This window comes from Helicoverpa armigera, chromosome 22, assembly GCF_030705265.1.
Source record: "Helicoverpa armigera isolate CAAS_96S chromosome 22, ASM3070526v1, whole genome shotgun sequence".
NCBI lineage: Eukaryota > Metazoa > Arthropoda > Insecta > Lepidoptera > Noctuidae > Helicoverpa > Helicoverpa armigera.
This window is the reverse complement of record NC_087141.1, coordinates 2,753,023-2,779,734: the sequence shown is the minus strand read 5'-3', so window position 1 is coordinate 2,779,734 and position 26,712 is coordinate 2,753,023. Positions and strand designations below refer to the sequence as shown.

The window sequence follows — 26,712 nt, the reverse complement described above, 5'->3', positions numbered from 1 at the left end:
GTTGTGATTTGACATTTTCAGGTGAAGCCCTTGTTTTGGTCTGACAGCTGAGAGAAACTGAAAAGAAATGTAATTATGATTTTAAGTATAAGTGCGACAGAGACACCTTCATAATTATGCTAAAAATATGAACACCTTCAGTACAATGTTTGATTTGACATTGCCTGACATATGGAATGAGTATTGCTAAGATTAAAAATAAAAAGTGTTTATGAAATTCATTAAACAATCAAACCAATACCAACCAAACCACCAAACATTTTCCTCATTATTGCACATGAAAATATGGAAAAAATCTTAGATTTATTTAAAACTCTGTGAACCTATCATAACTTTAACTAACTGTTAATAAAGATGCGATGTTTTACTGATATCTCTTTCTAACTCTACCAAAACTTCTTTGGTGAAAGAGAGATAGCTGTTGATCTCGTAATGTATAGTTTTACGATACTCACTATCGTATTGTTTTAAAGTACAAGGCCGTCTGTAATTTCGTTGTGTTGTTTCTGAGTTTTAATAGCCTTTATGAGTTTATCCTCTGAAAAGATATTTCATGTTGATTTTCAAAATCATATATTCAAGCTAAAAGCAAAAAGCATCAAATAGCATCCTTACTGCAATAGAAATAAGGGCGACATAAAATACTTCACCTTGATTCGCAGTCAGTTTTATCGAACACATTCAACTATTAGCTATCTCTTTCCTACATACGCTGCGTTACGTTCCGGACAACGTATTCGCTCGCTCTAATTTCGTCACCCCACCCATCGTCACAGTCTTTCTTTCTTATTTGGTTTTGTAAGCGACGAGTGGTGAATTTTATAGTTACTGTTAAATAGGACAGTTTGATATCACTGCATTCTGCTATTTTTTAATTATTAATATAAGGTGCACTTTTAAAGTAGTGTGGATTCGGTACAATGGTCGTGTAGTGAAAATTAATATCGTAAAACAAGGACAAAAACATATTGCAGCTCAAAATGGCTGCTCTGAATAAACCTTTGCAGTTTGACAAAATATGTCGCGCTTGTTTAGAGATAAAAAAGGACATGCGACCTCTATTTGAACAACTTACAGCGACGATGTTGATGGGCATATCGAAAGTGCAGGTGAGATGACAAATTGTTAAGATATTTTGGGAATCTATTTTTGTCTCTTTCGCACTCACGGGAAACGTAATATGCATGTATCGATAGGTATCGTCCTTTACATCGCGTCATCTTTGTTTAGAAGTCATCAGATATGAACAATTTCGAATTCCTGAGGTACTGCGTGGACTCTCGAAATTTTGTTGAGAAATGTCATTCGTTCTCTTTCTATCGTACGCGTTGGTACGCATGATGATTGAAACAAAATTTTAAATGAACCCTGAGAGACTGAGATAGGTGTGGGAATATGTAGAAATGTTATAATATCCTGTATTCACCGTTCATAATATTTTTTATTTCATAACTTTATTACAAGGATTGGTTTTGCGCGACTGCGATAGCCGAAACATTTTGATAGTGCGTCCGGGGAATGGACGCACTTGAAGGGACTTTCGCTAAAAAATATTTGTAGAAATCAGATTTAAAAACGAATAAAAAAAAAACAGTTTTAAATCCAAATAATAATTACGATGCTCAACTAACTGTACTTTTTGTATGAGTAGAACTGTATTTAGGTACTAGGTTTCTATCTCCAGAACCGTTTCTAGTGATATCTCTCAGATGAGAGGGAGAGCATCGTAGGATCGCAGAGCGCGCTTTCATTTGAGGCGGTCAGTCGCCCGGCACCCATCTCGTTAGCTGCGTACCTGCAACAAATTAAGTTGGGCTTCCTACTTACCTACCAAAGTAAATTCCTTCATTTCCGGCTTTCGGATTTTTATTCAAATTTTGAAGGAGGGTAGAAAATATCTAATGTTGCCAGTTAAACTCTAGGCATTTAAATAGGCCGAAAAAATAACTTTTTCTGTCATCAAATTCCGTCCAGCGACGATTCCCGATTCCAGAGCCGAAAACAAATGAATTTATACAAGAGGAAAGGAGAACACTTACTATCTCTTTCTCGCAATGCAATCTGGATTTGAATTCGTAGCGCTTTTCATGAGCGGATTTTCCGTTCAGTTTTTTACGCGCGACATTTTCCGAGTGACTTGTTTGAATTAGTAGGTGTGACTCGGAAATTCGAGCGGAAAATCCGCTACTTGATGTGAAAGCGCCCAAAGTAACCGTCTTTGGTATTTCACACCTAAACTGCTAGAAAAAGAAATATTTCATCTACCTACTCTACACCCTACATCTATTCTATGTCCATTAGCTACATAGCACAATAGTTGTGAAGCTACGTACTCACCCACGCATGTACTCGATGCACGACACTCAGACAGCGCCGGTAATAGCTTGTCGATGCACATGCGTGTGACTGTCATTTTAGGGTCAATTCCCACTGAAAGAGCAGCGGCCGGCAGCGGCCGTAAGAGCACGGAAAATGTAAGAGCGCGGCGCGGTGCGGCGCCGCGCGGCCCGCCGCGCTCGCGCTCAATCCCTTGCAATTACGGCCGCTGCCGGCCGCTGCCGGCCGCTGCCGGCCGCTGCTCTTTCAGTGGGAATTGACCCTTAAGAATGATAGTAGTAAGTAGGTACCTTCACAACTGTAGGTACTTACATCTTATTCTACATACACCTATAGTGTACATAGGCTACTCTATACGCAGAAAATATTCCATCGGGACGCATGTCGCCACTTGCGACGAAATGCTAAATACCTAGTTTTCAAATAAAGTTGTACTCTCTAGGTCGCTGTAGGAGACGGCCTGCCCCCCCAGCTGTGCCTCCAGTGCGTGCACCAGATCTCCCGGTGCCACGCCTTCAAGGACCTCGTCGAGAGGAATGACGTCACGCTCCGGGAACACGCCGCGCGCATGGCTGAAGAGGCCTTTAAGAGGGAGAGGGAGGAGGTACGTATTTGAGTAACTGGTTCAAGAATACTAAGGTTTCACTGGTTAACGATAAACCGTGGGTTAGTTATCTGATAGTTATGTTATGTGGCAGATAGAAGCTGGTTATAATTTCTGCTTGATATTGCTATCTGAGACTTGTGAAACCAAAAGCTATAATTGATCTGGCAAATAAGTAAGTTGGTAGGTGCTAGTCCGTACTATAGCCAGTAACTAGCCGTAAAATTTATTTCAAAGAAAGTTTATTAGCTGAACATACACGAACGGATCTGCCCCTATGTGTATTGTATACCCTATGTGGTTCGCTTTGCTTTAAACTCTAAATCCAGATCATCCTGTCAGCATTTATTATTTTAAATCAATAATTTTCGTATGACGGAAACGTCGCACATACAGTCAAAGTTGCTGTTATTATATTCAAGGTTACTTGCAAACACGATGTTCTTGTAAATATCGAGTCCCTACATTTAGCTATCCCTTTACAGAAGGACAAGTTACTGAGCCTCAACTGCGCGGAGCCGTCATACATGCAATACATGGAGGTGCCGCTGACCAACCCGGCGCAGATACTGGATGGGTTCTTCACTGCCACGCCTGATCCGCTGACTGCCGAAAACACCGAGTCGAAACAAGAATATGAGGTTGAAAAGGTGAGATATTTTAGTTCTAGATTAATCGTTGAATTATTTAAATGATTAATTAAACTAGTCGTTGGTGTGCCATAAAAAAATGTTCTTCTAACATGCCAATCACTACATAGTATAAAACAAAGTTGCTGTCCCTTTGTACCTACGTTTAAATCTTCAAAACTACGCAACCGATTTTCATGCAGTTTTTTTACTGGATCGAATGATTTAAGAGGAAGCTTTATATGTACAATAACATCCATTAAATAGTAGAGAAATACTTTTATCCCGTGCGAAGCTGGGGCGGGTCGCTAGTGAACACATAATAACAAAATATGATTTTCCTTTCTAGCTGCAGCCAGACGTCGCTCAGCAGAAAGACAAAGAAGGTCTGAACTCTGACGAAGAGAACTACTTACAACTGGTTTTATTCCAAGCCACGTCCACAGTGTCGCCCGGGCGTCATGTATGCAACCTGTGTCACAAGGAGTTCAAGCACTCGCGCTGGCTCAAGCAGCACATGCGCTCGCACACCAACTGGATCAAAGCTAATTGCAAGAAACCACCCATGTGCTCTATCTGCGATAGAACTTTCAAGGTGAGGATAATGTCGCAGAAAAATGCCTCTTTTAAAAATTACAAGAATATATAATGGTGGACGCTGGACATGTTATAGTGCACACGCATTTGCGCTGATACAAGTGCACTCACTATTCGTTCACTTTCATAGCCCGATGGGACGGTAATCGGACTCGACCGGAGAGAGATCAGGCGCAGGACCGACATTTACGTGCTCTCCGATGCACGGGTGTATCAATCACCAACTTCCAGCCTACGGGCTGCTTTTTGAAAGTGTCTAAATCGGTTCTAACCAGGCCAGGTCAGGTGTGTATCCACAAAGCGATTTCGGCCCGACCTGGGAATCGAATCCGAGATCTCGTACACAGCAGTCTCGCTTGCGAACACTAGACCAAGGCAGTTAAACAAGAATATAACAGTTCAGTATAAGAATATAACAGTAGTACCTAACTGCAAACATAACTTCAAGTTATATCAGAGATGTTATTTCCCGGTGCAGGGTCAGGGTATGCTAAAAATGCACATGCGTACCCACGAGGCGCGTCCAGCCAAGCAGCCGACATGCTCCGTGTGCCAGCGCACGTTCCCCACCAAGACCCTGCTGTACCGGCACCGGCAGACGCACTTCGAGCAGAAGACGCACCTGTGCACGGTGTGCGACAAGCGATTCTATAGCGCGTATGCTTTGCGCTCGCACATGGCGAGGCATCGCGGCGAGCGACCCTACGTCTGTTCTACTTGTACCAAGAGCTTCTATAACCCTACAGACCTTAAGGTAACAACTTCTTCTTCTTCCTGCCCTGTTCCCAATTTTATTAGGGGTCAGCACAATATGTCGTCCGCTTCCATTCTTCACTGTCACTCGTCATACTCCATTCACTCCCTTCTTATTCATGTCATCTTTCAAGCAATCCATCCATCTTTTCTTAGGTCATCCTCTTCCTCTCCATCCATCTACATTCATACACACACTTTTTTGCTTGCGTATCATCCCTCCTTATAACACGCCCATACCATGACAGTCTTTTGCTTCTCATCTTTTATGTAACTGGCGCTACTTTCAGACTTCCTCTAATGTAATCATTCTTGTCACACCACATATCCATCTCAACATTCACATTTCTGTTATTTTAAGGTAACAACACCACATAATAACTACGCCCTTCGAGGATAAATGTTTATTGAACAATTTTTCGCATACCTATTTTATTAGGTATTAAAGATCGTAGTGTCCGACAATGTACCACAGGGCAATTTTTCAAACTTCTCTTCTTCCTCATCTTTTATCTTGAATGCCTCTTCGAAAGCCTTTTTACTGCGCTTCGATAAATATTCTGGGAAGTCGATCCGAAACCTTAATATTAAATTACCTTTTGCCTTCGTAGGGCAAGCCGGCAACGGTAATCCCTCGTCTTCTATAATCTTCTCGTACGTAGGGGTTACGACGTCAGCTATTTTTATTCTCAGCATTCTCTCGTCTAAGGTTTTAATTGCTACCATGAAACCGCAGAGCGCTTCTTGTAGAGTGATATCCTGTATGTAAAGTAAGTCGCTCAGGCCGGACCTGATGAACGTGTCGTGCGGCCGATCTTCAGTTATAAAAATAACATCAGCTGGAATTCTCGTCGGGCCCTGGTCGCCCTCTTCTTTGAATCTCACTTCTGTATTCGGATAAATGCCAGCTTTAATGGGAATGGACAGAACTTTTTCTCTCAGCTTCAATTCCGTACACGTCTCATCTGTGAACACCAGTCTTTGAATCTTCATTTTCTTGAGTCCTCCTTTGTAGACTTCTTCTAAAGAGAGCGCGAGGGGTCTGACGATGGTGGCGTCCTTCTCCTTGTAGCCCTTGCCGAGCGGCGACTCGAACATGGGTGGCGGGTTCTCGTAGTAGTCGAGCAGGTCAGCGTAGGGGTTGGCGGTGCCGAAGAAGTCGTTGAAGGTGCGGACTGGGTCGCCGTGGTAGTAGTAGGGCTGCAGGTACAGCAGCGGGCCGGGCACGCCGCGCTTGAGCCCGTCCTCGCCGTACTGGTCGTAGACGGCGCGGCGCAGGTGGTCGGACAGCACCTCGTACGCCTCGCCGATGAGCGCGAAGATGCGCTGCATGTTCTCGTCGTTGTCGTGCCGCTCGGGGTTGTACTTCAGCGCCAGCCGCCGGTACGCGCGCTTCACCTCCAGCTGCGTACAGTTGCGCTTCACGCCCAGAATGCCGTAGAAATCGAAACCCATTGTGGCTTATTTTCCTTACTCAAGAAACTCTTGATACTCGTTCACTGTTCCTGAAATATCACCAGCACCGACACAACTATTCACATAGAGCCTAAATGACCAAAAACTAGTGTGAAGCGCTCGTATTAAAATGTTTTTTATAAAATGTTTACGTCAATTTCTATTATCAATTTTTGACACGTCACGTCATGGCCGAATCTTTTTTTTTCTGTCACCTATTAAATGTGGCCAGTACTTTGTAACACCACTATAGAGGTTGGTAATCTGTGTTCGCCATACAGGTTCATTTCCGTCTGCACACTGGTGAGAAGCCGCTGAAATGTACGGAATGCAACAAGACGTTCCGTCGTCACTCGACGCTGTGCCAGCATATGAAGAAGCACCGCGGCATACGGAACCACGTGTGCACTGTCTGTAATAAGGGCTTCTATGAAGTGTCCAAGCTTAATGCGCATATGCGGGTACATACTGGTAAGTAAATATGTACAGTATTTACACTCATTTATTGATTTTTTATAAGTCTTGAAAATTTCGCTATATCCGAGTGTTTACCAATAAGTTTGGTCCAAATAAGAGATGATCTCTTCCAGTTTGATGGCCTGCTCTATTTTAAAGGAGCAAGTTCCTCCTTTTTCCCTATGAAAAACTATCTGGTTCTCACCGTTTCACCCGCGTCTTGTGTGATTTCTTCCGATGCTCAGATAAAATATAGCTTATGTTACTCAGGGATAGTCCTGCTTCCCAACAGCAAAAGAATTTTTCAAAGCCGGTCAGCAGTTTCCTTAAAAAACAAACAAAATAAATGTGTCCCCTTAATAAATTAGTATAAATTTCCTTGTTTACGAAATTCCCGATAAATGTTAAATGGTATATGTCATAAAGGCGAGCGTCCATACGAGTGCCAGTACTGCGAGCGTCGCTTCGCGCAGCAGTCGGCGCTGATCTACCACCGCCGCACGCACACGGGCGAGAAGCCCTACAGCTGCAAGATCTGCTTCGCGCGCTTCACCACCTCCTCCGCCAGGAACAACCATATGGTCACACATACTGGGAACAAGAGGTCCGTATCTGATGCTCATATTTTTTATGTTATCTTTTTTGTTTCGTGGAATTTTCCAACACTAAATACCTACATATTTTTTGACACTACCTAAAAAAAGCTATTTTTACTACTTTGCTAACTTACGATATCTCTTAAAGTGAATAACGTGATAACTTTTTTAGTACTTAAACACTGATTTATAATTTGGAACTCATCATTTTTATTTTACATATTTATTTCTCTCTAGTTGGTCGAAGTACACATGGCTAACCAATGCTAGCGTAGAATTATTATCTTTTTACGAGACACAAGATTTCATCTTTATCTGCCGCTTACGCCAGGTTCGCATGCCCGGTGTGCCTGAAGGGCTGCACGTCGCGCACGGAGCTGCGCGTGCACGCCAGCAAGCACACCGGCGAGAAGCTGTTCGAGTGCGGCGTCTGCCAGCAGCGCTTCAGCTCCGCCTCCTACCTCGCCGTGCACCGCCGCTACCACTCCGGCGAGAAGAAGTACCACTGCCAGGTCTGCGGGAAGGGTATGTAACACTATGACGTGCCTGCTCTATAAAAAGGTATTTTATCCGATCATGTCACTGAAATAAAGAGGATTTTTCCAATACACATTCAGCAACAAAAGACCATAACCAAAATCGAAACGCACATATGTGTCTGTTACAGTAGTAGTAAGCTGCCAAGTTCATAAGAAAAACTTAACATTTCCTTTTTTTCAGGCTATGTTGAATCGAATTCATACAAGAAACACATGAAGACTCACGGCGTCAGCAAGTCGGAGACAGAGTCGTCGGCGTCGGAGGCGAGCGCCGACAAGACCGACGCCACCGTCACCGAGCATACCACCACCAGCACCGACGATATGGACGTGCAGAACCAAGGTATAGTCGCCGTCAAAGTTTTTGTCGTCACGGAACATTGCGCGTAGAAATTGTTTTAGGTATCAGCGGGAGTAGGAATGCATGAGGTGCGTAAATGTGTGCTCGGAACTTGGTTGCTAGCCATTCCCATTGGCGACAAATATTCCTACTAATATGCCGAAGCGACCGGTCACCTACGTAATTCTTTAAGGAACGTTTTAGAAGAGAGCTGGCAAATACCAACTGCCAAATGCACGTGCACAGCGACTACTGGAAAGATTTTAAGGCGGGAAAAAAATGATATTAAATATCATGTACATTCATTTAAACATTGCGTAAATCAGTAAGAGAACATTACTGCATTATTAGTAAAAAAAATTTTTTTTTCAAAAATATTACCTTTGTATTTTTTTCACAGCTCAAGGTCAAATCCAAATCCAAGTTCAAGAGCAACAAGTCCTTCAAGTTCAAGGACAAGTAGAGCGCCCTCCGCAGCAGAAGGTCACTCGCTACAAATGCGGCTTCTGCGTGAAGACTTATATGAATCTGCACAACTTGAAGAAACATATGCTGGTGCATACTCAAGCCAATCAGGTAAGATATGACTTAACTAGTCTTTCGATATAAAACATCATCTTTTTTTAACGATGTCAAAAATCACCAAATGCCGCTCACCCCTCCCGCTGTGGGTTAGCAGCGGCGAGGGAGTGTCAGACTCTTACTGATTAAAAAACCGTCGTGTACCGTCGTAGGCCTTTTATGTACCGGGGCCGCGGTAACTCTTTCGAACAATCCCGCAGCTCATAAATCATCATCTGACAAGCCTTTTCCTAACTACTGTTGAGGTCGGCTTCCAGTATCCCTTTATGCGCCTGAGTATCAGGAATTCTTTGCAAATGTCGTTTATTTAATAATGCTCAATAATTTCAGGATAACACCCGAAACTCGGAGCCAATAATATTCCTGACACAACAGCAAACACAGCAACAACAGCAACAGCAACAACAACAACAGGTGCAACAGCAACAAGTGCAACAGCAACAAGTGCAACAACAACAAGTCCAACACCAACAGATGCAACAACAACATCAACAAGTCCAACAAGTACAAGTGCAACAGCAACAAGTGCAACAGCAGGTGCAACACCATCAACAACAACAGTTGCAGCAACAAGCTGTGTTGCAGGTTGGCAACGTGCAACAGCTAGCGGTGCCGATACATGCGCAACATGTTCAACAGGGCATCACTGTGTCTGGTGTTCAGGTGAGGCTTTTGAACAGAATTATAGATTCACTATTGATTTACTAATCTAGAAAAAACAGATAATGATTTATTTAACAATCTAACATCATCATCATCTTGCTGTCTATATCTCAATTTTATTTGGGGTCGGCGCAGCATGTTTTCTCTTTCCGTACTCTTGTATCTGCCGTCATCTCACAACTAACATTCTTTTTAACCATATCGACTTTCACACAATCCATCCATCATTTCTTTGGTATAAATATTTAATAATCTTAACAAAAGGGTAATGAGGTGCGGGCTTTGTAATAAACTGGTGATATGTACCATAAAAATTGAAAATAGCTGAACAAGATAAGGTACAGAAATGTGTTTCGAAGTAGGTAGTGATTGCAATGTTGGTTACAGAGCCAGCACCCGTACCCGGTGATATCTTCAGTGCAGTCGCTGCAGCTGCAGCAAACACAACAGGTTAACACGGTATAACTCTCATTTGTGTTGTCCATTATTTTATTAGTATTCATTTCGACGCACTTTGCTTTCAATAATTTCGATTATTGTGTGTCACTGCTTGGTCATGACGGATTGGCAATTAAATCCTTTGTAGTAAAGTAACCTATGGTAACCTTTGAGTCGGTTTCCTCAAAATACTTTCGTGGTATATTTAAACCCGCTAGCTCTTCCCCGCGATTTCACTCGAGTCCTGAGGGAACTACTTTCCGTATGATAACAAGTAGCCTATGTTCTTTCTGAAGCTTCAAACTATCTCATATCTGTGTTAAAAAATTGGGTCCAATAGTTTTGAGTTTTGTGAAGTTTTCGCATTTTAATGTAAGGATTGCTTTTTATTGTCCATTTTTTTGCAGAGCATGTTTTTATTTCTACGTGTGGTGTCAGTTAGCGCACTAAATGTTATAAATAAGTGAATGTTCTAACAAGAAGTATTGATTGTTACAGCAACAGCCACAGCAGCTTCAAGTACAAACCATACAGATACATCCACAGCATCAACCTATACAAATACACGTGAGTAGCCTTAGATAATTTTAACTTCACGATACAGGCTGTTCGCGGAGTCAAATATATTGCGTCTCCGTAGTTTGCCATTTGATGGTATGTGTAGGTTATGTTCATACAGTTGTGCATTAAAAGCTGACTTCGGACAAGAAAAGCTATTCGAAAATTCGATTTTAGTATTTTAGGTCAAAAGCTTTCCTAATATTTCGATCTGTTTGTTTTTTTTTTATGCAGAAATATTTTTCTGTCAATGTCTCCTCATTTATGAAATTGTTTTTATCGATACATATGTTTATTAAAACGTAGTGATTATATACTCTCTGATGTTTATGACATCATTGTTTTTCAGGCTGTGGGAGTGCAACAAGTGCAGCAGCAACAGTTGCACGTGGCTACATCGTCCTGTCAGACCATGCTGCCCAATATATTGCAGGTAAGCACTAAATACACACCTACTGTCTTTTCTGCCATATTATTTATTGCCATACATTTTAAACTGGGTATAGCAACGTTTTACTTATTTTAATTATACGAACTTTCCCATCTAATTTATCTGTTACTTAGATAGAAGAGGACTGCATAATGTACAGTTTTTTGAGTCATTCTTTTTTTTTCATTATACAACAAATATGCTATGTCGAAGATATCAAAATCTCGGCATTCTGCTCATCCACCGGAATTACCCCGTTTACAGTACACGTCAAATAACTTTGGCCCTCTAAAGCCAGCCATTAGATGCCTCACTTCGCATCAGCAAAGATATGTCATGTGCGTATATACCTAGTATTTTGTGGTGATAATTTTTTATGTTTATCCTCAGCTGCAGCCAGGCACGGTGGCGGTGTCAGGGTTAGGGCAGCAGGAGCTGGGCGGCGTGACGCACCGCATCATCCTGCAGCCGCAGCCCGCGCCGCCGCACCCTGCCGTCTACACCATACACCACTGAGACAGCGCCATCTACCGGCCCAGCCGTGACATACATAGCGCCATAGATGTACAGTAGTAAAGGGGACGCGTTTTAGGGGCTGTCTTTTGTTTTTGTTTTAGACGTTCAAAAAGTGCTGATTTATCAGCCTAATTTGAATAAACGTTTTTTTTTGTGTTTGAATCGATTCGGCAATCGACTGATTTTTTGTGTAAGTTCATCAGTTAAGTGACTTTTTATGTGCTGGTTTCCTCTACTTTGAAATTGGGAGCTTTTTTTTAATTTTGAGCATAGATTATTTTACAAAATCTATCGGGTTTTCAGGTTATAATTTATGTTTGATACATACGGAGCCTCTAGCTAGAGTCCATATTTTGGACTCATACCACATATAGTTATCTATCACGCATTGCTGATCTATCAAACTAGTGGAATACTATAGGCCTATATGTGCACACGATCTTTGCTCGGATTAAAACGAGTTTATCGAGTACATTCGTAAGTCTGTACCGACCATAATGTTTACACAATACACCTAAGTAACACTGCTTGATATGTTACAATTATGTAGTGGTTGGTTGACAAATACAGTTATACCTACAATAATAAGAGGAGTGCTATTTACCATTTTTCTTTATATTTGATGGGCAGAACTTGCCCGCGATAAATGTATAGTTAAGCCAGATAATGGGTAAATAATGCTACGATAAGTTTTATTATCCAGCCAGATGATATCAGAACGTATTTACTGTAATACCAATTTATTTTATGTATTCCGTGGTTAGGCGTTTTTAAATATTGGATATAGCACTCCATTTTTCGGTTTTACTACAGTGTGCCTAGATACATTATATTTAATAGATAATTTAGAGAGAATACTGAAGTCTTATTGCACTGGTGCCTGAATATTATATAGATCGCTCGACTTTACATTTGTATGTTTAGAATTTATGTGTACAATAGTGGTAGTAGCATCTAGTTACATCAGCAATATCTAGTGTAGGAACTCGTAATATGTGATTAGTAAATATAGCTATTTCGATATTATTTCCTTGTAAATAAGATACAATCCCCTACGGAGTTAGCAATAATGTAAATATACACAATTGTTTATATTTATTATTAAAATGTTTGTTTCGCTAAATACTGGTTTTATTATATTCGAGAAATTGCCTTATACTACTTCACAACATACATACGCTTCCTTACATATGTCTTATGCGGTGACTTTTTCAACGGAAAACCCACCAAAAAAGTTGACGCTATCAACACCTTTACTGAATGTAAGTGTTACGGGAAATTTGATAAGTCTGGGCACTATTAATAATGACCGGTCTGTATTCATAATGCCTGACTCAATTGGGCAATATGATTAAAACAGCACGGTCAATCAATTTTCCCGGCCACTATGAATAATGCCCACCCCATCTTGGGAAAAGTAATAAAATAAGTGAACTGCTGTGTTTTTGCTTATAAAATGAAATCAAAGTATCAAAATTTTCTTAAAAAGGTAACAACAAATATATTATTGAAAATAGTAGTTACATAAATTAACTGTTAACATAGTACCTAGGTAGTTAAAACGTAATAGTTATTTGTTATACAAGAGTGCAAAGTTGCTTTTTAACCGCGTGCTCGATTTTGATGACCGAGCAAGCGAAAGAAAACTAAAAATGAAACACGAGCGTAGCGAGTGTTTCAATTATTAGAATCCTGAGCGATAGCAAGGGAATCAAAAGAGCACAAGGTGAAAATTTTTTGCACTCGGGTGCAACACGTAACTTTTCATCCCACCTCATCGAGGAAATGCAAAAAACAAACTGGCGCGCACATATGAGTATCAAATTAAATAGAAGTACGTATTAAAGTTCATTTATTTGAAAACGCAGTTTAAAAATGAAACGAGGTTAAAAATCTATGTAAAAACAATAATAAAAATTACTTAATTAATTAAATAATTATTTTAAGCAGTATTTTATTTATTTAATATGTATTTGTTTGAAAAGTCTTATCAAGATTGTCACAAATGGAGTATTGAGCACACGATGTTCTAAATTCAAATCACTTTGCCGCTCTAGAGGATAAAAACGGCTTTTGCGCTCAGATACCAAAGGGTAAAACTACTCTTTCCGAGATTGTGGGATGAAAAAACTTTTTTCGTCCTAGAAGTCGGTGGCAAAATTAACTTAGTTACGTCCATTAGACACCGACTTCTAGGCCGATGCACCTAAAATTCATTTTTTTTTGCTTTTTAGTGTTTTTGAAAGTCGGTTAAATTTTTTTGTAAAAAAGTTTTTTATTTACAGCTTTTCAGTGATACGAATAGTTGTCACTATCCATATAAGTGGAAAGTTCTCATCAATACAAAGAATATAAGCATAAACACGAGGTAGTTCACATATTCAGTTGTCGAGTTCCCTCGACCCTCTCTGGTCTCCATCATCAGGTCAGCTCCAAACCTTCACTGTTGAATAGTGCTGTCAGGCATACACCTGAGCGTCAAGTTTCTACCCTATGTGTGCCTATAACTTTCGAAGGTTGTCCTCGATTTCTCAAGGTTTCCATCATCAGATCCTGACCTGATGACTATGGGACCAACTGGCAGCTATTCCGCGTCGAACAAAAAAAGAATCACGTAAATCGGTCTATAAGCCTCGGAGTAATCGATGTACATACATAGAAAAAAAAAACATGCCGGCCGAATTGAGAAACACCTCCTTTTTGGGAAGTCAGTTAAAAACATCATTAGTTATACTACCTACGATACAATAATCAACAGATATATCCAATCAGTAAGGGCTGTGCAAGAAAGTTTAGGTAGGAGTAGAATTATTTATTCGTCCATGATGAGCTTTTGTGACATTTGTTTTTTTTTTTTATCTTTTATTTTTAGAGGCTTAACGCTGCTGCGTTATGCGAGCCTCGTAAGGTTTAACACAAAATGAATAAAAAAACAAAATTCTAACAGAATGTGGTATAAGTCGTCCACTTGATAAGTGCAGGTATTGCATAACGATGATGGTCATTTGGAATTGCAAAGAATGTTTGATTTCTTGCATTTACAACCTTTTGAATTGCAGCCACCACTGCAGCTACAATGCTGGAAGCCTTGTCCATCAAAATGAGAGTCTTGACTTATTACGTGGACCACGGGCCGTCGGACATTATTAATAATGGCCAGTCAAAGTAATAAATTAATCACTTTGACCTTATGTCAAATAAATTAAGCAGATACAATAAATTAAGTGTGGCAACTAATTATACAAATTAATTACTCATCAATTTTAACTAGAACAAACAATGTTATTGTTATTCTATTGCCCTTTGTTACCAAATTTAAATTCAAAATAGTTTCCGCATAATATGTTTTCTGAGTCGTGGTGGCGTAGTTGGTAAAGAACCAAACAATATCAATAACTCAGACGCACTTGCGACAGCTAGACCAACGAGGCAGTTGAATGGTGGTAAGAACGGCACTTCAAAAACGACTAGTGTGGGAGCAATAAACATTTTATTTGTCAACTCTTTGATGCCGCAGACCGATGATAGGAACGCCAGTAGACTAATGCTGGAAGATTTGCGAACGCCGAATCCAATCGGAAGGGGGGCCCTGAAGCCATGCTCGGACGTCCAAGGCCAAATTAAAAAGAGATGTTAAAGTGTGTACGGATAATTTTAAACTCAGTTTAAAAGTTTTGGCAGCTTCCATAAAGAAGAGGAGCGAAGATTATACATAAATGGACCAAAACAACAGTATTTTACTAAAGTAAATACAAATGTAAGTTAATCTTTGAAATAATTTGGTTGTTGTTTATAAATTTTGACAATCTATCTTCCAAAATAGGCGATCCTAGAAGGTGTTTGTTTTGAAAATATGAGAGGGATCTTTTAAAATAGTTTCTCTATCACCTCCTAAGGTGCCGTCATCCCCTCGGCGAGGCTATAGGCGGCGGCGACCTCTCGCGTCCGGCCCTGGTTCAGGCCATGGTCCGGGACGAGAGGGAATGGGATGCCGTCGCCTCCTTCTGCAAAATAGTCATGCTCGAGAACGTCAGAGAGTTCGCACCACGGGCGTCGTGTGTCGCGAGACGACTCCCGGCCACCGTAGGCGTGGGTCTGTGGGCGGTGAATTCGGGTGGCTCATCGCTCATGTCTATATAGACAACAGACCAGACCCGTGTCGGCGGCGCGCGTTGTTCCATGCGCTCCTTAAAGAGACGTCAGCAACCCCAGCGGGGCCCAGTAGCCCCGTTGGTGGTTAGTGGGCCCCGCTGGGCCGCAAGGCCTGCCGGGGCTGGGGGATTGTTCGAAAGTTAAGGGGTCTACACACCAAAGCCGCTGACCCGGCGGCACAGCCCGGCGGCACGACTGCCGCGGCATGTGGTGTTCTAGTAATTGTCAAATACTCTATGAAAGCCGGCGGCATGATTGTACAAAATACGGCCGGCGGGTTGGGCCGCCGGGCTGTGCCGCCGGCATCAGCGGCTTTGGTGTGTAGACACCTTTACAAGGCCTACGACGGAACACGACGGTTTTTCGTAGTCAGTCAGTAAGAGTCTGACACTACCTTACCGCTGCTGACCCACAGGGGGAGGGGCCATTTGATGATATATTTTGACGTCGTTAAAAAAAAAGTGCCATCATCCGAATACCATGCGTTGAATTTAGAATTTAGTTCTATTATGGGGTGAATAGCCGAACGGCAAATGTCTGGCCCAAGAGGGTCACTCTGTTGGCATCCTACTCCAGATTCCAATACATGGACCTTGCTTAATAATTTAGAAGGGTGTGTACTAATATCAGGTACTTAATTATTTTTTGCCTCAGACCAGCAGTAGACTGTATTACGGAATCTCGAATATCAAAATACCATACTTTAGAAATAAAGTACACAAGATCGATGTACGTGACTTAGAATGTACCTACGCTACATCGAAGTACTGTATTGAGAATGTGCATGATACCGATGTACGTTATGCCGAAGTACTTGATTGCGACTGTTCTGAATCACGATGTATGAAATTTCGAAAGGTGGCGATGCCGAAGTACCTAACATCGAAGGGTTTGATCATGGTTTCTGTGTGAACAAGGAAAATGCACCGGGAATGTTTTGAACATTGCATTGTGGTAAATTATTAAAAAAATGCATTGCGATAGTGTACTTGCGTTAAGATCTTATGTTGTCGCTCCTTGTAAAACACTGGTTCTCAGCTGCATCCGGTTAGACTGGTTGGAAAAGGCTCGGAAGATGACTTTTTCTTACAGAGTTTGCTTAAGTTATCTAGTCTAGTAAGATACTTAAGGTTTGCGCACTTAACGTAAAACGTCATATTGTACAAATAGATAGATCATCATCATCAGGTCGGCTCTAAATGTTTAAAAAATTGTATTAGAATTTTCCGCAGTCAGTCTAAGCTAATCTTAATTATTTTTAAATGATTTTAGAAGCTACCATGACTCCTTCACCGCAAGAGCCTGTGATCGAAGAGAAGAACGTGTTCGCTCCAACAATGGATGCTGTGGATGCTCTGGATGGTGAACGGATAGTTATTTCTGGCATGGCGGGGCTCTACCCTGACTCCGAGAGTGTGAAAGACTTCAGTGAAATTCTGTATAATAAGGTACCTTTAACATGTATTAATATGTCATAGAATTCACCGGGATTTCTACTACACTAGTTGGTCCTAAGCCCGATAGGATAATCTAGTTTAGTATAGGCCATACTAGTTTGTCCTGAAATCGGGTTTGGCCGATCTTCATATAATAAAGCTGAAAGTTGTTAAATTGACTGTGTAGATATGTTTGTAACGTCTGCGTGCACAAACTAACTAACGTAGCTTGGAAATAATATAGCTCTAATATACTTATAGGTATTTGATAATAATAAAGTAATGGATATCTTTTTAATACCATTGCTATTTCTTTACCACTCAAACGTAGACTTAAAACTTAAACGCCTTAGGAGAAAACGCCTAAGGCGTTAAGTCCGCCATTGTACGAAATGTGCATAAAGTATATACCGGCCGAATTGAGACCCTGCTCCTTTTTGGGAAGTCGGTTAATAAATAAATAACATATACCTGTGTATAGGCTCTTTGTGTCAATGTGCAGAATGCAGTTCTCTCGATATGCGGGTAAAACCAGTGGTGGAAGCTACATCTTTACCAATATATAATGTATGTATATATTTATATAGAGGAAAGATTTGATTGTTATGTATAATAGGCTCCGGAACGACTTAACCGATTTGAATAATTCTCTGACCCTGCATACCGGGTACAGGAAGAACTTACCTCGGGACACCGGCTAAGAAGGGATTGAACCCTCAAAAGAGGTAAAACGCCTTAGAAGGTATCCGTGGTGTTTTTTTTGCAGGTTAACCCTTCATCTGAAGAAGGACTTCGCTTTAAATTTAACCACCCCGAGGTGGTTCAGCACTCGGGGTCAGTGCCGGGGCTGAGCTACTTCGACGCGCAATTCTTCAAGGTGCACTACCGGCTCGCCAACTCTATGGACCCTATGGCGCGCAAGGTGCTCGAGCAGTCCTACCAGGCGATATACGATGCTGGTTAGTCACTTTGTATAATTGTGGAATAGCCGAGAACCGAATGATTGAATTAGATGGACTGAGAGAGAACTGTAAAAGCAACCCGCGGTCAGTCAAACTTTGTAATAATCTTTCTTAATACCCACTGGAAGGTAGATGAACATACAAACAGCCTTTAAAATATAACATAGGTCTGGTGTTGGTCTATAAGGTTTCTCCTCCATTCTCATAGCCCGATGGGACGGCAATCCGACACGACCGGAGAGAGATCAGGCGCAGGACCGACATTTACGTGCTCTCCGATATAGTCTTTGTCTCCGATGCACGGGTGTATCACCAACTTCCAGGCTCCGGGCTGCTTATGCGAAGTAGGTGATTGCGATTATTCTGAATCCTGATGTATGTACGATACATTGTTTTTTCAGGAGTCAACCCAGATGATCTTTTCGGCAAGAAGATCGGTGTTTACATCGGCTCATGTTTCTCTGAAGCTGAAAAGACTTGCTTCTATGAAGCTTCTACTAGGACTTTCAATATATCTGGGTAAGTGAGTTTTATGATAGATTAAATTGCTCCTCTTGAGCGGCTCGGTCAAATAAGCCTCGTCTGAGAGGCTTTCGCGATGAGAGTGTTTCGGATGGCACGTTAAACTGTAGATCCCGGCTGTCATTGAACATCCTTGGCAGCCGTTACGGGTAGTCAGAAGCCAGTTAATCTGACACCAGTCTAACCAAGGGGTATTGGATTGCCCGGGTAACGGCCCTTTCACACGGCAGTCCAGTTTTGCGGGACCGGCATTTTGCTGTATCCTGCAAAACTGTACTACGTGTGAACACAGCGTCCGTTTTTGAGGATTCCCGCTTTTTACTGGACGAACGTTCCAGTTTCAAATCGACGGGAACAGCATTTTGCAGGATCCTGCATACGGTTTGCTCGTGTGAACACTATCATATAATATCTTTAGCGATCAAACAGGATTCTGCAAAAAACGGTATCCTGCAAAAAACTGGACTGCCGTGTGAAAGGGCCGTAACTGGGTTGTGGAGGTCGGATAGGTAGTCGCTTCTTGTAAAGCGCTGGTACCCAGCTGAATCCGGTTAGACTGGAACCCTACCCCAACATAGTTGGGAAAAGGCTCCGAGGATGATGATGGACAATGAATACAATATTTATAATTAATTATATTTTGGTGAAGTTATCTATAGCTCTATAGCTAAGCTATTCCCGAGTGGCACAGGTACACTACACATATTTTGTCTAGGTACGGGAAGAAGTTCTTATAAAATAATTTCACTGCTTGACTTCATCAACTATGTTTGTTCTGTTAATCAGGTGTAGTAAAACAATGTTTGCGAATCGTATCTCGTACTGGCTGAACGCGAAGGGTCCGTCCATGACTATCGACGAGGCGTGCTGCAGCTCCACCGCGGCGCTGGAACAAGCTTACCTCGCCATGAGTCGCGGCGAGTGCGAGGCCGCTATCGTCGGCGGCGCCTTCTTGTGTCTGCATCCGCAGTCCTCAGTACACTTTGGAAGGTAATAACTATGCCGATTGCTAATTCAATATGCCGTGTTACTTTTATACTCATTAAATATCCAATATTCTTGTTGCAGGATTATAAATCTTTGCCAGGATGGTAAAACCAAGTCTTTTGATGAGAATGCAGATGGATGCACAAAATCTGAAGCCATTAATGTACTTTTTCTGCAGAAAGCTAAAGACGCTTTAAGGTTTAGCATGCACACTCAATTTTACTGGATAAAAATCTACATGCATCACCAAAAGGTGCGTCAATTCTATTAATTCATCTGTTACAGAATTTACGCCGACGTATTGCACGTCAAGTCGGAGTTCACGGGTCTGCTGCCTGGAGAGACAGGACCTCGATACGGATTCTACAGAGACGTTGACAAAACCAAGAACTTTATCAAAACGTTCTACGAGGAAGCTAAAGTACCCGCGCAAGCTGTCGAATACGTCGAAGCCTTCGGCTGTGGTTAGTAATTAACTAAATATTTGAAAAACTTTGTGGCAAAAAGGAACAGTTGTTTTCTTTTCCTTCTAAATAAGAGAACAATATCTATCGAAGTCCATACAGAAATACAGATTTATTTTAGACTCTCTTTAATTTAAAACAATTATACCTACTTATGTGGATATTGTTCAACTGTACCTGTAAACGGTTTTTATAATTTATTTGTCAGCTTTACCGGAGGTCGATAAAATTGAGTTGCAAGTCATTGAAGAGGTGTTCTGCAAGGACAGAGAGGATCCCCTTCTAGTGGGCAGCGTTATGTCCAACGTCGGCTACAATGAATCTGCTTCTGGAATCACTGCCATCACAAAGGTACACATACATGTATACATACAGGTATAATTATTCCATATACTATTCAAAGGTACTAGAAAACTAGGTATGTTCAAATTAAACATAATTTGAATTCCATACTATTAATTAACTTCTTATGTGTCGCGGGTTAAGCTGCGTATGCATGCATTCACGCTTAACCAGTTTATCGACAATTCACAAATTGTATGACATGGGAAATTCCAAGAATAAAACTTATTGTCAGGTGTTGCTGGGATACCACTACGGTAAACTAGCAGCCAACCTGCATTGTGGCAGTCCGCGGCAGGACGTGGCAACACTGCGCGACGGACGCATCCGTGTGGTCACCGAGCACGAGGGGTTCAGTCGCAGCCTCGTCGCTGTCAACGGACTGTCCGTCACCGGCGTCAACTCACACGTGCTGCTCAATGGCCACTACAAACCTAAGGTACTGAAAAATACATCATGTTTTAATTATACATAGCACAAAAAATTATAGAAAAAAATTACAACTCTTAGAAACGTCAAAAGGACCACATTTTTATGTCCAGAAATGAATCCACTGTTTTTATTTTTCAGGATCCCACTCGATACAAGTCCAGTATACCATACCTAGTGACAATATCAGGGAGACATGAGGCTGCCGTGAAGTTTGTTCTTGACAATCTGAAGGCGAACCCCATCGACCCCGAGCAGCTGAGGCTGTTCCACAATGCACATCAATCAAAAACTGCGGGACACTTGGGCAGAGGATTCACAATTCTACGTAAGTTCTTTATCGCAGGATTTGTTTTTATTATTTATTATACAGTATTATTTATTAATTATAATTTCATTAGAGACTGATGAAGAACAGAAGACTGTGAGTCTGCGTGAGCAGGCTGAGTACTTCGACGACGCTCGCAGACCGCTGTGGTTCTTGTATAGTGGGATGGGCTCGCAGTGGGCTGGAATGGGCACACAACTCATGCGCATACCAATCTTCGCTGCTGCTATAGAACGGTATGGTAAACATTGTAGGAACATAAAACAAAAAACCTAATACTCGACCAGAATTATTATCTACAAATAACTATTTATTGCAGATGCCGAAAAGTATTAGAACCAAAAGGACTTGATATTGTCGATATCATTACCTCAACCGATGAAAAGACTTTTGACAACATTTTACACTCTTTCGTGGGTATAGCTGCCATTCAGATTGGTCTCACTGATATTCTCCGAGAGCTTGGACTTGTCCCCGATGGAATTATTGGTAAAAGATACTCAAAGTTTCTAGAATTTCCTTTTGTTAGCCACGGCTTCTGTCATATATGTATGTACATAAGGAGATCAGCTAGTTAGGCAGGATATATAATATGTGCCAGTATTTACACAGACACAGGTGCACTCCCTATTACTTCACTCTCATAACCTGATGGGATGGAAATCCGACATGAGGTGATGGAGAGAGAGATCGGGCGTACGACTGACATTAACGTTGTCTCCTCGTGGTCTGCTTTGTAAAAGTTTCTATTGTACATATATTGTTTCTATTGTATATTCTATTCTATATAGTTATTATTGTGTAACCAGGTCACAGCGTGGGTGAGCTGGGATGCTCGTACGCCGACGGCTGCCTGACGACGGAGGAGATGATACTGTCTGCCTACAGCCGCGGTCTGGTGTCGCTCGAGACTCCCTTCATACGCGGCTCCATGGCCGCCATCGGTTTGGGATACGAACAGGTGATGATCAGATCTTATTTTCATTTAGATCTTATGTGTACAAATTATAACTTGGTATTATTATTTTATTTTTAGATCTCTCCAATGTGCCCTCCTGAAATCCAAGTAGCTTGTCACAATGGACCTGAGTCCAGCACTATTTCGGGACCCGCTGATAAGATGCGCGAGTTTGTCGCGGAGTTGACGGCTAAAGGAATTTTCGCTAAGGAAGTTCCATGCTCCAACATTGCCTATCACTCACGTTATATCGCTGATGCTGGTGAGTTCAGATAACATTTGCAAAAGTCAGCCCGTTATAGTTGTGCACTTTTTCAGTGACATTTAAGACGAGTTTTTTTATAACTAACAGGACCGAAGTTGCTCAAGTATTTATCTGAGGTGATCAAGGATCCGAAGCCTCGCAGCGAGCGCTGGCTGTCGACGTCAGTTCCAGAGGAGAAGTGGGATGAGCCGCAAGCGAAGCTCTGTTCTGCTGAATATCATACCAACAACTTGCTCGTGAGTAGTGCACACTGGGATTATATGTTTACCTATATTTAGGTACACATACCTATTCACTTTATAATGCAATGACTAATATGTATGTTGAAGTGCTCGTAGTTTGGGTTTTAAGATTAAAGGAAATCGTAAGTATCTAATTTCCGTTTTCAAAAATTGTTTTGAGACACCTTCTTGCAGAGCCCGGTGCTGTTCGAGGAGACATCCCGACTGATCCCCAACAACGCGGTGCTGGTGGAGGTGGCGCCGCACGGGCTGCTGCAGGCCATCCTCAAGCGCTCGCTGCCGAGCTGCAAGAACATCGCGCTCACCAGGAGGAAGCACAATGATAACGCCTTCTTAGTACTCGAAGCTATTGGCAAGTGAGTGAACTATTGTGAGCTGACGATGTAAGACATAAAATCACATTTCGTCTACGTGTTCGTGAAATTCATGTGATCCTTCCTAGTGATTGGTTGTATTCTTTCGTATGTCTGTTTTAGTAATTAAAAATACTATTTTTCAGATTGTATATGGAGGGATACAATCCCAAAGTTCATGTCCTATATCCAAAAGTTGAGTTGCCGGTGTCCACAGGCACGCCATTCTTATCTCACCTCGTCAAATGGGCATATGTTGAGAAATGGTGAGTATTAATGGTAATATAATAACAATAACTGCAGGTTGGTAATCTGGTTAGGTTCGGTTCTGGATTGACTTAACGTTGATAAAAATCATTCGATTCTAGGTCAGGCAATAATCAATGCAACTTTTCTATGTATGTATGTACTTTCTAAGTATATCTTACACATCAAGGACTGTGTTTCGGATGGCACGTTAAACTGTAGGTCCCGGCTGTCATTGAATAAATATCCCTGGCAGTCGTTACGGGTAGTCAGAAGCCAGTAAGTCTGACACTGGCCTAACCAAGGGTAATCGGGCAATCGCTCCTTGTAAAGCACTGGTACTCAGCTGCATCCGGTTACACCGGTTGGAAGCCGACCCCAACATAGCTCGGGAGATGATTAATAAAATAAATTAAATCTTACCTTAATACAAACTTTGTGTGTCACATTGCAATACACAGATGCGGTAAAAAAAACAAAAGTTTATCAAGAGTTAATTTTTACGTTTTTTTCAGTCGGTGATTTTTTAAATGTAATAATACCCATATCGTTATTTTTTAGGTCGATGCCTATTTATAATTCAACTAACAGAACGACAGCAGCTTCCTGCAACTACGTGACTTCCCTTCAGGATGATGATAACGCTTACTTGCAAGGACACGTAATGCGAGGTAAGTGAGCACTGTACGTCTTTACTTTCGGTCCCGTTGGACCAGACGCAACAGATATACGCTAAGCAGAGACAGCTAGCATACGTTGGGTCGGTTGACCTGTACGGCTGTTGAATTCAGAACCAGCTAATTATATGTATACATAAGACGAATTCAGAAGCTCTAAACCCGTTTATGAAAAGTATCATAATGATAAATGCATCCATCCACAGGGCAAACGTTATTCCCGTATGCTGCTACCCTGGTGTTGGTGTGGGATGTGTTCTGCATGACTGCGGGTAAGCCGAAGAAGCAGCTGTCGGTGGAGTTCACTGACCTGCATCTGATCTCACAACCGATCTTACACGACCAGCGTCAACTTCGACTAAACCTGTCCCTCCAGAGAGGAACTGGCAGATTTGAGGTATCAGCAGTACATCCTATCAATTTATCCAAACTTTTGTTGGTAAAACAATAACTTTTGTTAAAACTTAATAACAATATCGCTTCACAGGTTTTGAATGAGGATTCTCGAGTCGTAAGTGGTGGTATAAAAATATTTGATACTGAAAAATCAAAACCAAATTATGATAGCGATACCACATTAAATATAGAGCTCACGCAAGATGATATTTATCGTTTATTGAGTGAAAGAGATTACTCGTACAGGTAATAAAAATAATAATTGCTTTTATAAATAATTTATTATGAGCTCTTATTCTCATTGAAACTAAAGGAAAGGTAAAACTAAATGACTTGCATTGTGTTCTCGCACAGCGGTGAGTTCCGCAGCATCGAGGGGTGTGACAGCGCGCTGAGCGCGGCGGCGCTGGCGTGGCGCGACAACTGGGTGACGTTCCTCGACGGATTGCTGCAGCTCAACATGCTGCGCCAGCCGCACCGCGCCGTCACGCTGCCCACGCACATCAGGAGCATCTCCATCGATGTCCACCAGCATGCTAAATGTGTGAAACAGTCTGCTGTTTCGGACTTCAAAGTTTCGTTAAAAGCTGATGTTTCTGATCAGTACTATAATACGAAGTAAGAATAGATCTTGAAATCAGGTATTTCATTTTCTCCAAACAACATCTTGACGTGCTCACTTGTTTACAGGTGCGGAGGAGTCATAATACATAACATAAAATATGAAAAACTGCCTCTCTTGAAAAATAAAGAAATGGTTCTAAAGTCTCTGAATTTTATACCTTTCAAAACAGAAATAGATGTAAGTATCTGTAAAGCATCGAGGTTGGCAGACTATAATCAAAGAAATAAGATATAACTAAGTATCACATTGCGTTGTTGCAGGCCTCAGTTTCTCTTGAAGTTCACCTGCAAATTGTGGCGGAAAATTTGAGTAAAACAAATCTCAATGTAGTTGGAATAGTTAACGAACCATCAAATGAGTCTATTTTCATCGAAATTGATAATGCTCTCAAGAACATTTCTAGCCTCAATATTAAATACTCGGAAATAAGCCTAGCTTCTGCAATAAAACAACAAGCGAACTTGGAAATGAAAGATGTTGATCTAGTGCTCGTACAAAACCTATCAACTGATGATGAAGTAAGTAAAAATCAAAACCTGACTTTGGTTTATGGTTTTCAAAATAAGAAATCAAGCAAATTCTAAAATTTATATATTATGTCAAATTATAAGAAAAACCTAATAGCATAACTTGATAGGCTTTTCCTAATTTCACAGTTGTGTCAGTTACTGCATCATACTTTGCAACGAGACCAATTCATAGTGAGTGAGGAGGACACATTCGGAGGTCGCGCGCGCCCCTCGTCTCTGTACCGCGTGGTCTCCGCGCACAGAACAGGGCGCGACGGCAAGAAGCAGCAGTCGCAGCTGCAGCTGAGCCGCTGGGGAGCTGCCACGCCTGTCGCCACAACCACCACCACAGTGCGCTCGCAAGCCGACATCCCGTACCTTATCTCAACACGCGATAACCTGGCCGCGGGACATCGCCTGTTGATCATAGCGCCGTACCCCTCACTGCCAGGACTCAAAGAACTTGTGAGCGGTTGGCGTAAACAAGATAACGGTAACAAGATCCAGATGATCATGGTCGGCAAAGAGAGCATCGATAGCTTCTACTGCAGCGACGTACCAGATGTTGAACTGGCATATAATGTTGTGTACAATGTAAGAATTTCTATGTCTGCTTTCCATATAAAATATATTCTTATCGAGTTATCACGTAGCAAGTGTCAGAGTCTTTTCAAATCGAGTAAGCAAAACATTTACAAAACTAATGATCTGGGCTCGTTCTTAAATCCACAAACTTTATAAAACACAAGAACAGTGCAAATAAAAACATTTGACACGGCTCTAAAAGTTGAAACAAAGAAACAACACACAACAACAAACAAAGAGGTGAAAACAATTTCAAGGGTTTTATTTTCTCCCTTTCAGTGTTTTTTGAATTTGATTTATTTTAAGTGTTTTAATGAACTTTGGTCACTTGTACCACAATAGTTATTGTTTTTTATATGAGTTGATGAAGTTATTGTTTGCGTGAGTACTCCGCGAGTGCATTCCTCAGTCTACATCCCGAGAAGGATTCTGTTGGAGTTGCTAGAGTAGAATCGTGAGCGTCTTTTGTTTTTAAAGATTTTGCTTATCTACTGTTGTTAAGCAGCAGGCAAATGAACACGGTAGACATCTCTTGTTTCACATATGATTTATATTTTATATTTTTAGAACCAATGGGGAGGGGAGTACTATACCTCTTTGGTAGACTCTGCACCTGTAAGCAATGTGACTTTACAATGCAACCAGTTCGGTGATTTTGATTCACTCTCGTGGGTCGAAGCACCAGAGAATAACGATCCGGGAGTCAAAGTCAAGGTATATCTTCGTTTAAACAACTTTATA

General features: G+C 41.5%; 3 protein-coding genes across 5 annotated transcripts in view; 2 read left to right on the top strand and 1 right to left on the bottom strand.

Annotated features, from left to right (window-relative positions):
• The first annotated feature begins 721 nt into the window (after positions 1 to 721).
• On the top strand, positions 722 to 12,616 carry LOC110370903 (zinc finger protein 689). Of its 3 annotated transcripts, none has more exons than XM_064040305.1 (15): positions 723 to 1,109; positions 2,780 to 2,941; positions 3,427 to 3,591; positions 3,920 to 4,165; positions 4,646 to 4,921; positions 6,657 to 6,846; positions 7,258 to 7,435; positions 7,759 to 7,952; positions 8,148 to 8,309; positions 8,707 to 8,882; positions 9,219 to 9,551; positions 9,939 to 10,001; positions 10,488 to 10,556; positions 10,897 to 10,980; positions 11,368 to 12,616. In XM_064040305.1, exons 1-15 carry the CDS (start codon positions 981 to 983, stop codon positions 11,491 to 11,493), a joined length of 2,553 nt encoding a protein of 850 aa, XP_063896375.1. In that variant the 5' UTR covers positions 723 to 980; the 3' UTR covers positions 11,494 to 12,616. The 3 variants fall into 3 exon arrangements, with proteins under 3 accessions (XP_063896376.1, XP_063896375.1, XP_063896374.1); XM_064040304.1 differs by having other exon boundaries at positions 9,939 to 10,010; XM_064040306.1 differs by lacking the exon at positions 9,939 to 10,001 and having other exon boundaries at positions 722 to 1,109.
• LOC110370904 (dnaJ homolog subfamily B member 13) lies at positions 5,317 to 6,476 on the bottom strand. The gene has a single exon (XM_021326910.3). The coding sequence runs from the start codon at positions 6,373 to 6,375 to the stop codon at positions 5,356 to 5,358; it is 1,020 nt and encodes a 339-aa protein (XP_021182585.1). The 5' UTR covers positions 6,376 to 6,476; the 3' UTR covers positions 5,317 to 5,355.
• A 2,298-nt stretch (positions 12,617 to 14,914) lies between the features above and the next one.
• The window catches only part of LOC110370851 (fatty acid synthase), a 28,842-nt gene continuing 17,044 nt past the window's right edge, over positions 14,915 to 26,712 (top strand). Inside the window, exons 1-25 of the mRNA XM_064040332.1 lie at positions 14,915 to 15,250; positions 16,918 to 17,093; positions 17,848 to 18,040; positions 18,445 to 18,562; positions 19,352 to 19,555; positions 19,634 to 19,750; positions 19,838 to 20,016; positions 20,225 to 20,367; positions 20,594 to 20,797; positions 20,929 to 21,115; positions 21,189 to 21,351; positions 21,435 to 21,604; positions 21,925 to 22,076; positions 22,152 to 22,335; positions 22,426 to 22,574; positions 22,755 to 22,936; positions 23,080 to 23,199; positions 23,741 to 23,850; positions 24,063 to 24,253; positions 24,344 to 24,498; positions 24,607 to 24,870; positions 24,943 to 25,054; positions 25,138 to 25,395; positions 25,534 to 25,980; positions 26,539 to 26,685. Coding sequence (XP_063896402.1) covers positions 16,926 to 17,093; positions 17,848 to 18,040; positions 18,445 to 18,562; positions 19,352 to 19,555; positions 19,634 to 19,750; positions 19,838 to 20,016; positions 20,225 to 20,367; positions 20,594 to 20,797; positions 20,929 to 21,115; positions 21,189 to 21,351; positions 21,435 to 21,604; positions 21,925 to 22,076; positions 22,152 to 22,335; positions 22,426 to 22,574; positions 22,755 to 22,936; positions 23,080 to 23,199; positions 23,741 to 23,850; positions 24,063 to 24,253; positions 24,344 to 24,498; positions 24,607 to 24,870; positions 24,943 to 25,054; positions 25,138 to 25,395; positions 25,534 to 25,980; positions 26,539 to 26,685 — 4,317 coding nt within the window. The 5' untranslated portion in view covers positions 14,915 to 15,250; positions 16,918 to 16,925. The remainder of the gene's footprint in view (positions 15,251 to 16,917; positions 17,094 to 17,847; positions 18,041 to 18,444; positions 18,563 to 19,351; positions 19,556 to 19,633; positions 19,751 to 19,837; positions 20,017 to 20,224; positions 20,368 to 20,593; positions 20,798 to 20,928; positions 21,116 to 21,188; positions 21,352 to 21,434; positions 21,605 to 21,924; positions 22,077 to 22,151; positions 22,336 to 22,425; positions 22,575 to 22,754; positions 22,937 to 23,079; positions 23,200 to 23,740; positions 23,851 to 24,062; positions 24,254 to 24,343; positions 24,499 to 24,606; positions 24,871 to 24,942; positions 25,055 to 25,137; positions 25,396 to 25,533; positions 25,981 to 26,538; positions 26,686 to 26,712) is intronic.

Excerpts from the sequence above, each read along its gene's own strand:
- LOC110370904 (XM_021326910.3), bottom strand. The coding sequence starts at position 6,375 with ATGGGTTTCGATTTCTACGGCATTCTGGGCGTGAAGCGCAACTGTACG.
- LOC110370903 (XM_064040304.1), top strand. The coding sequence starts at position 981 with ATGGCTGCTCTGAATAAACCTTTGCAGTTTGACAAAATATGTCGCGCT. Across the intron at positions 6,847-7,257 it reads GCATATGCGGGTACATACTG|GCGAGCGTCCATACGAGTGC; the intron begins GTAAGTAAATAT and ends TATGTCATAAAG. Across the intron at positions 9,552-9,938 it reads TCACTGTGTCTGGTGTTCAG|AGCCAGCACCCGTACCCGGT; the intron begins GTGAGGCTTTTG and ends TGTTGGTTACAG.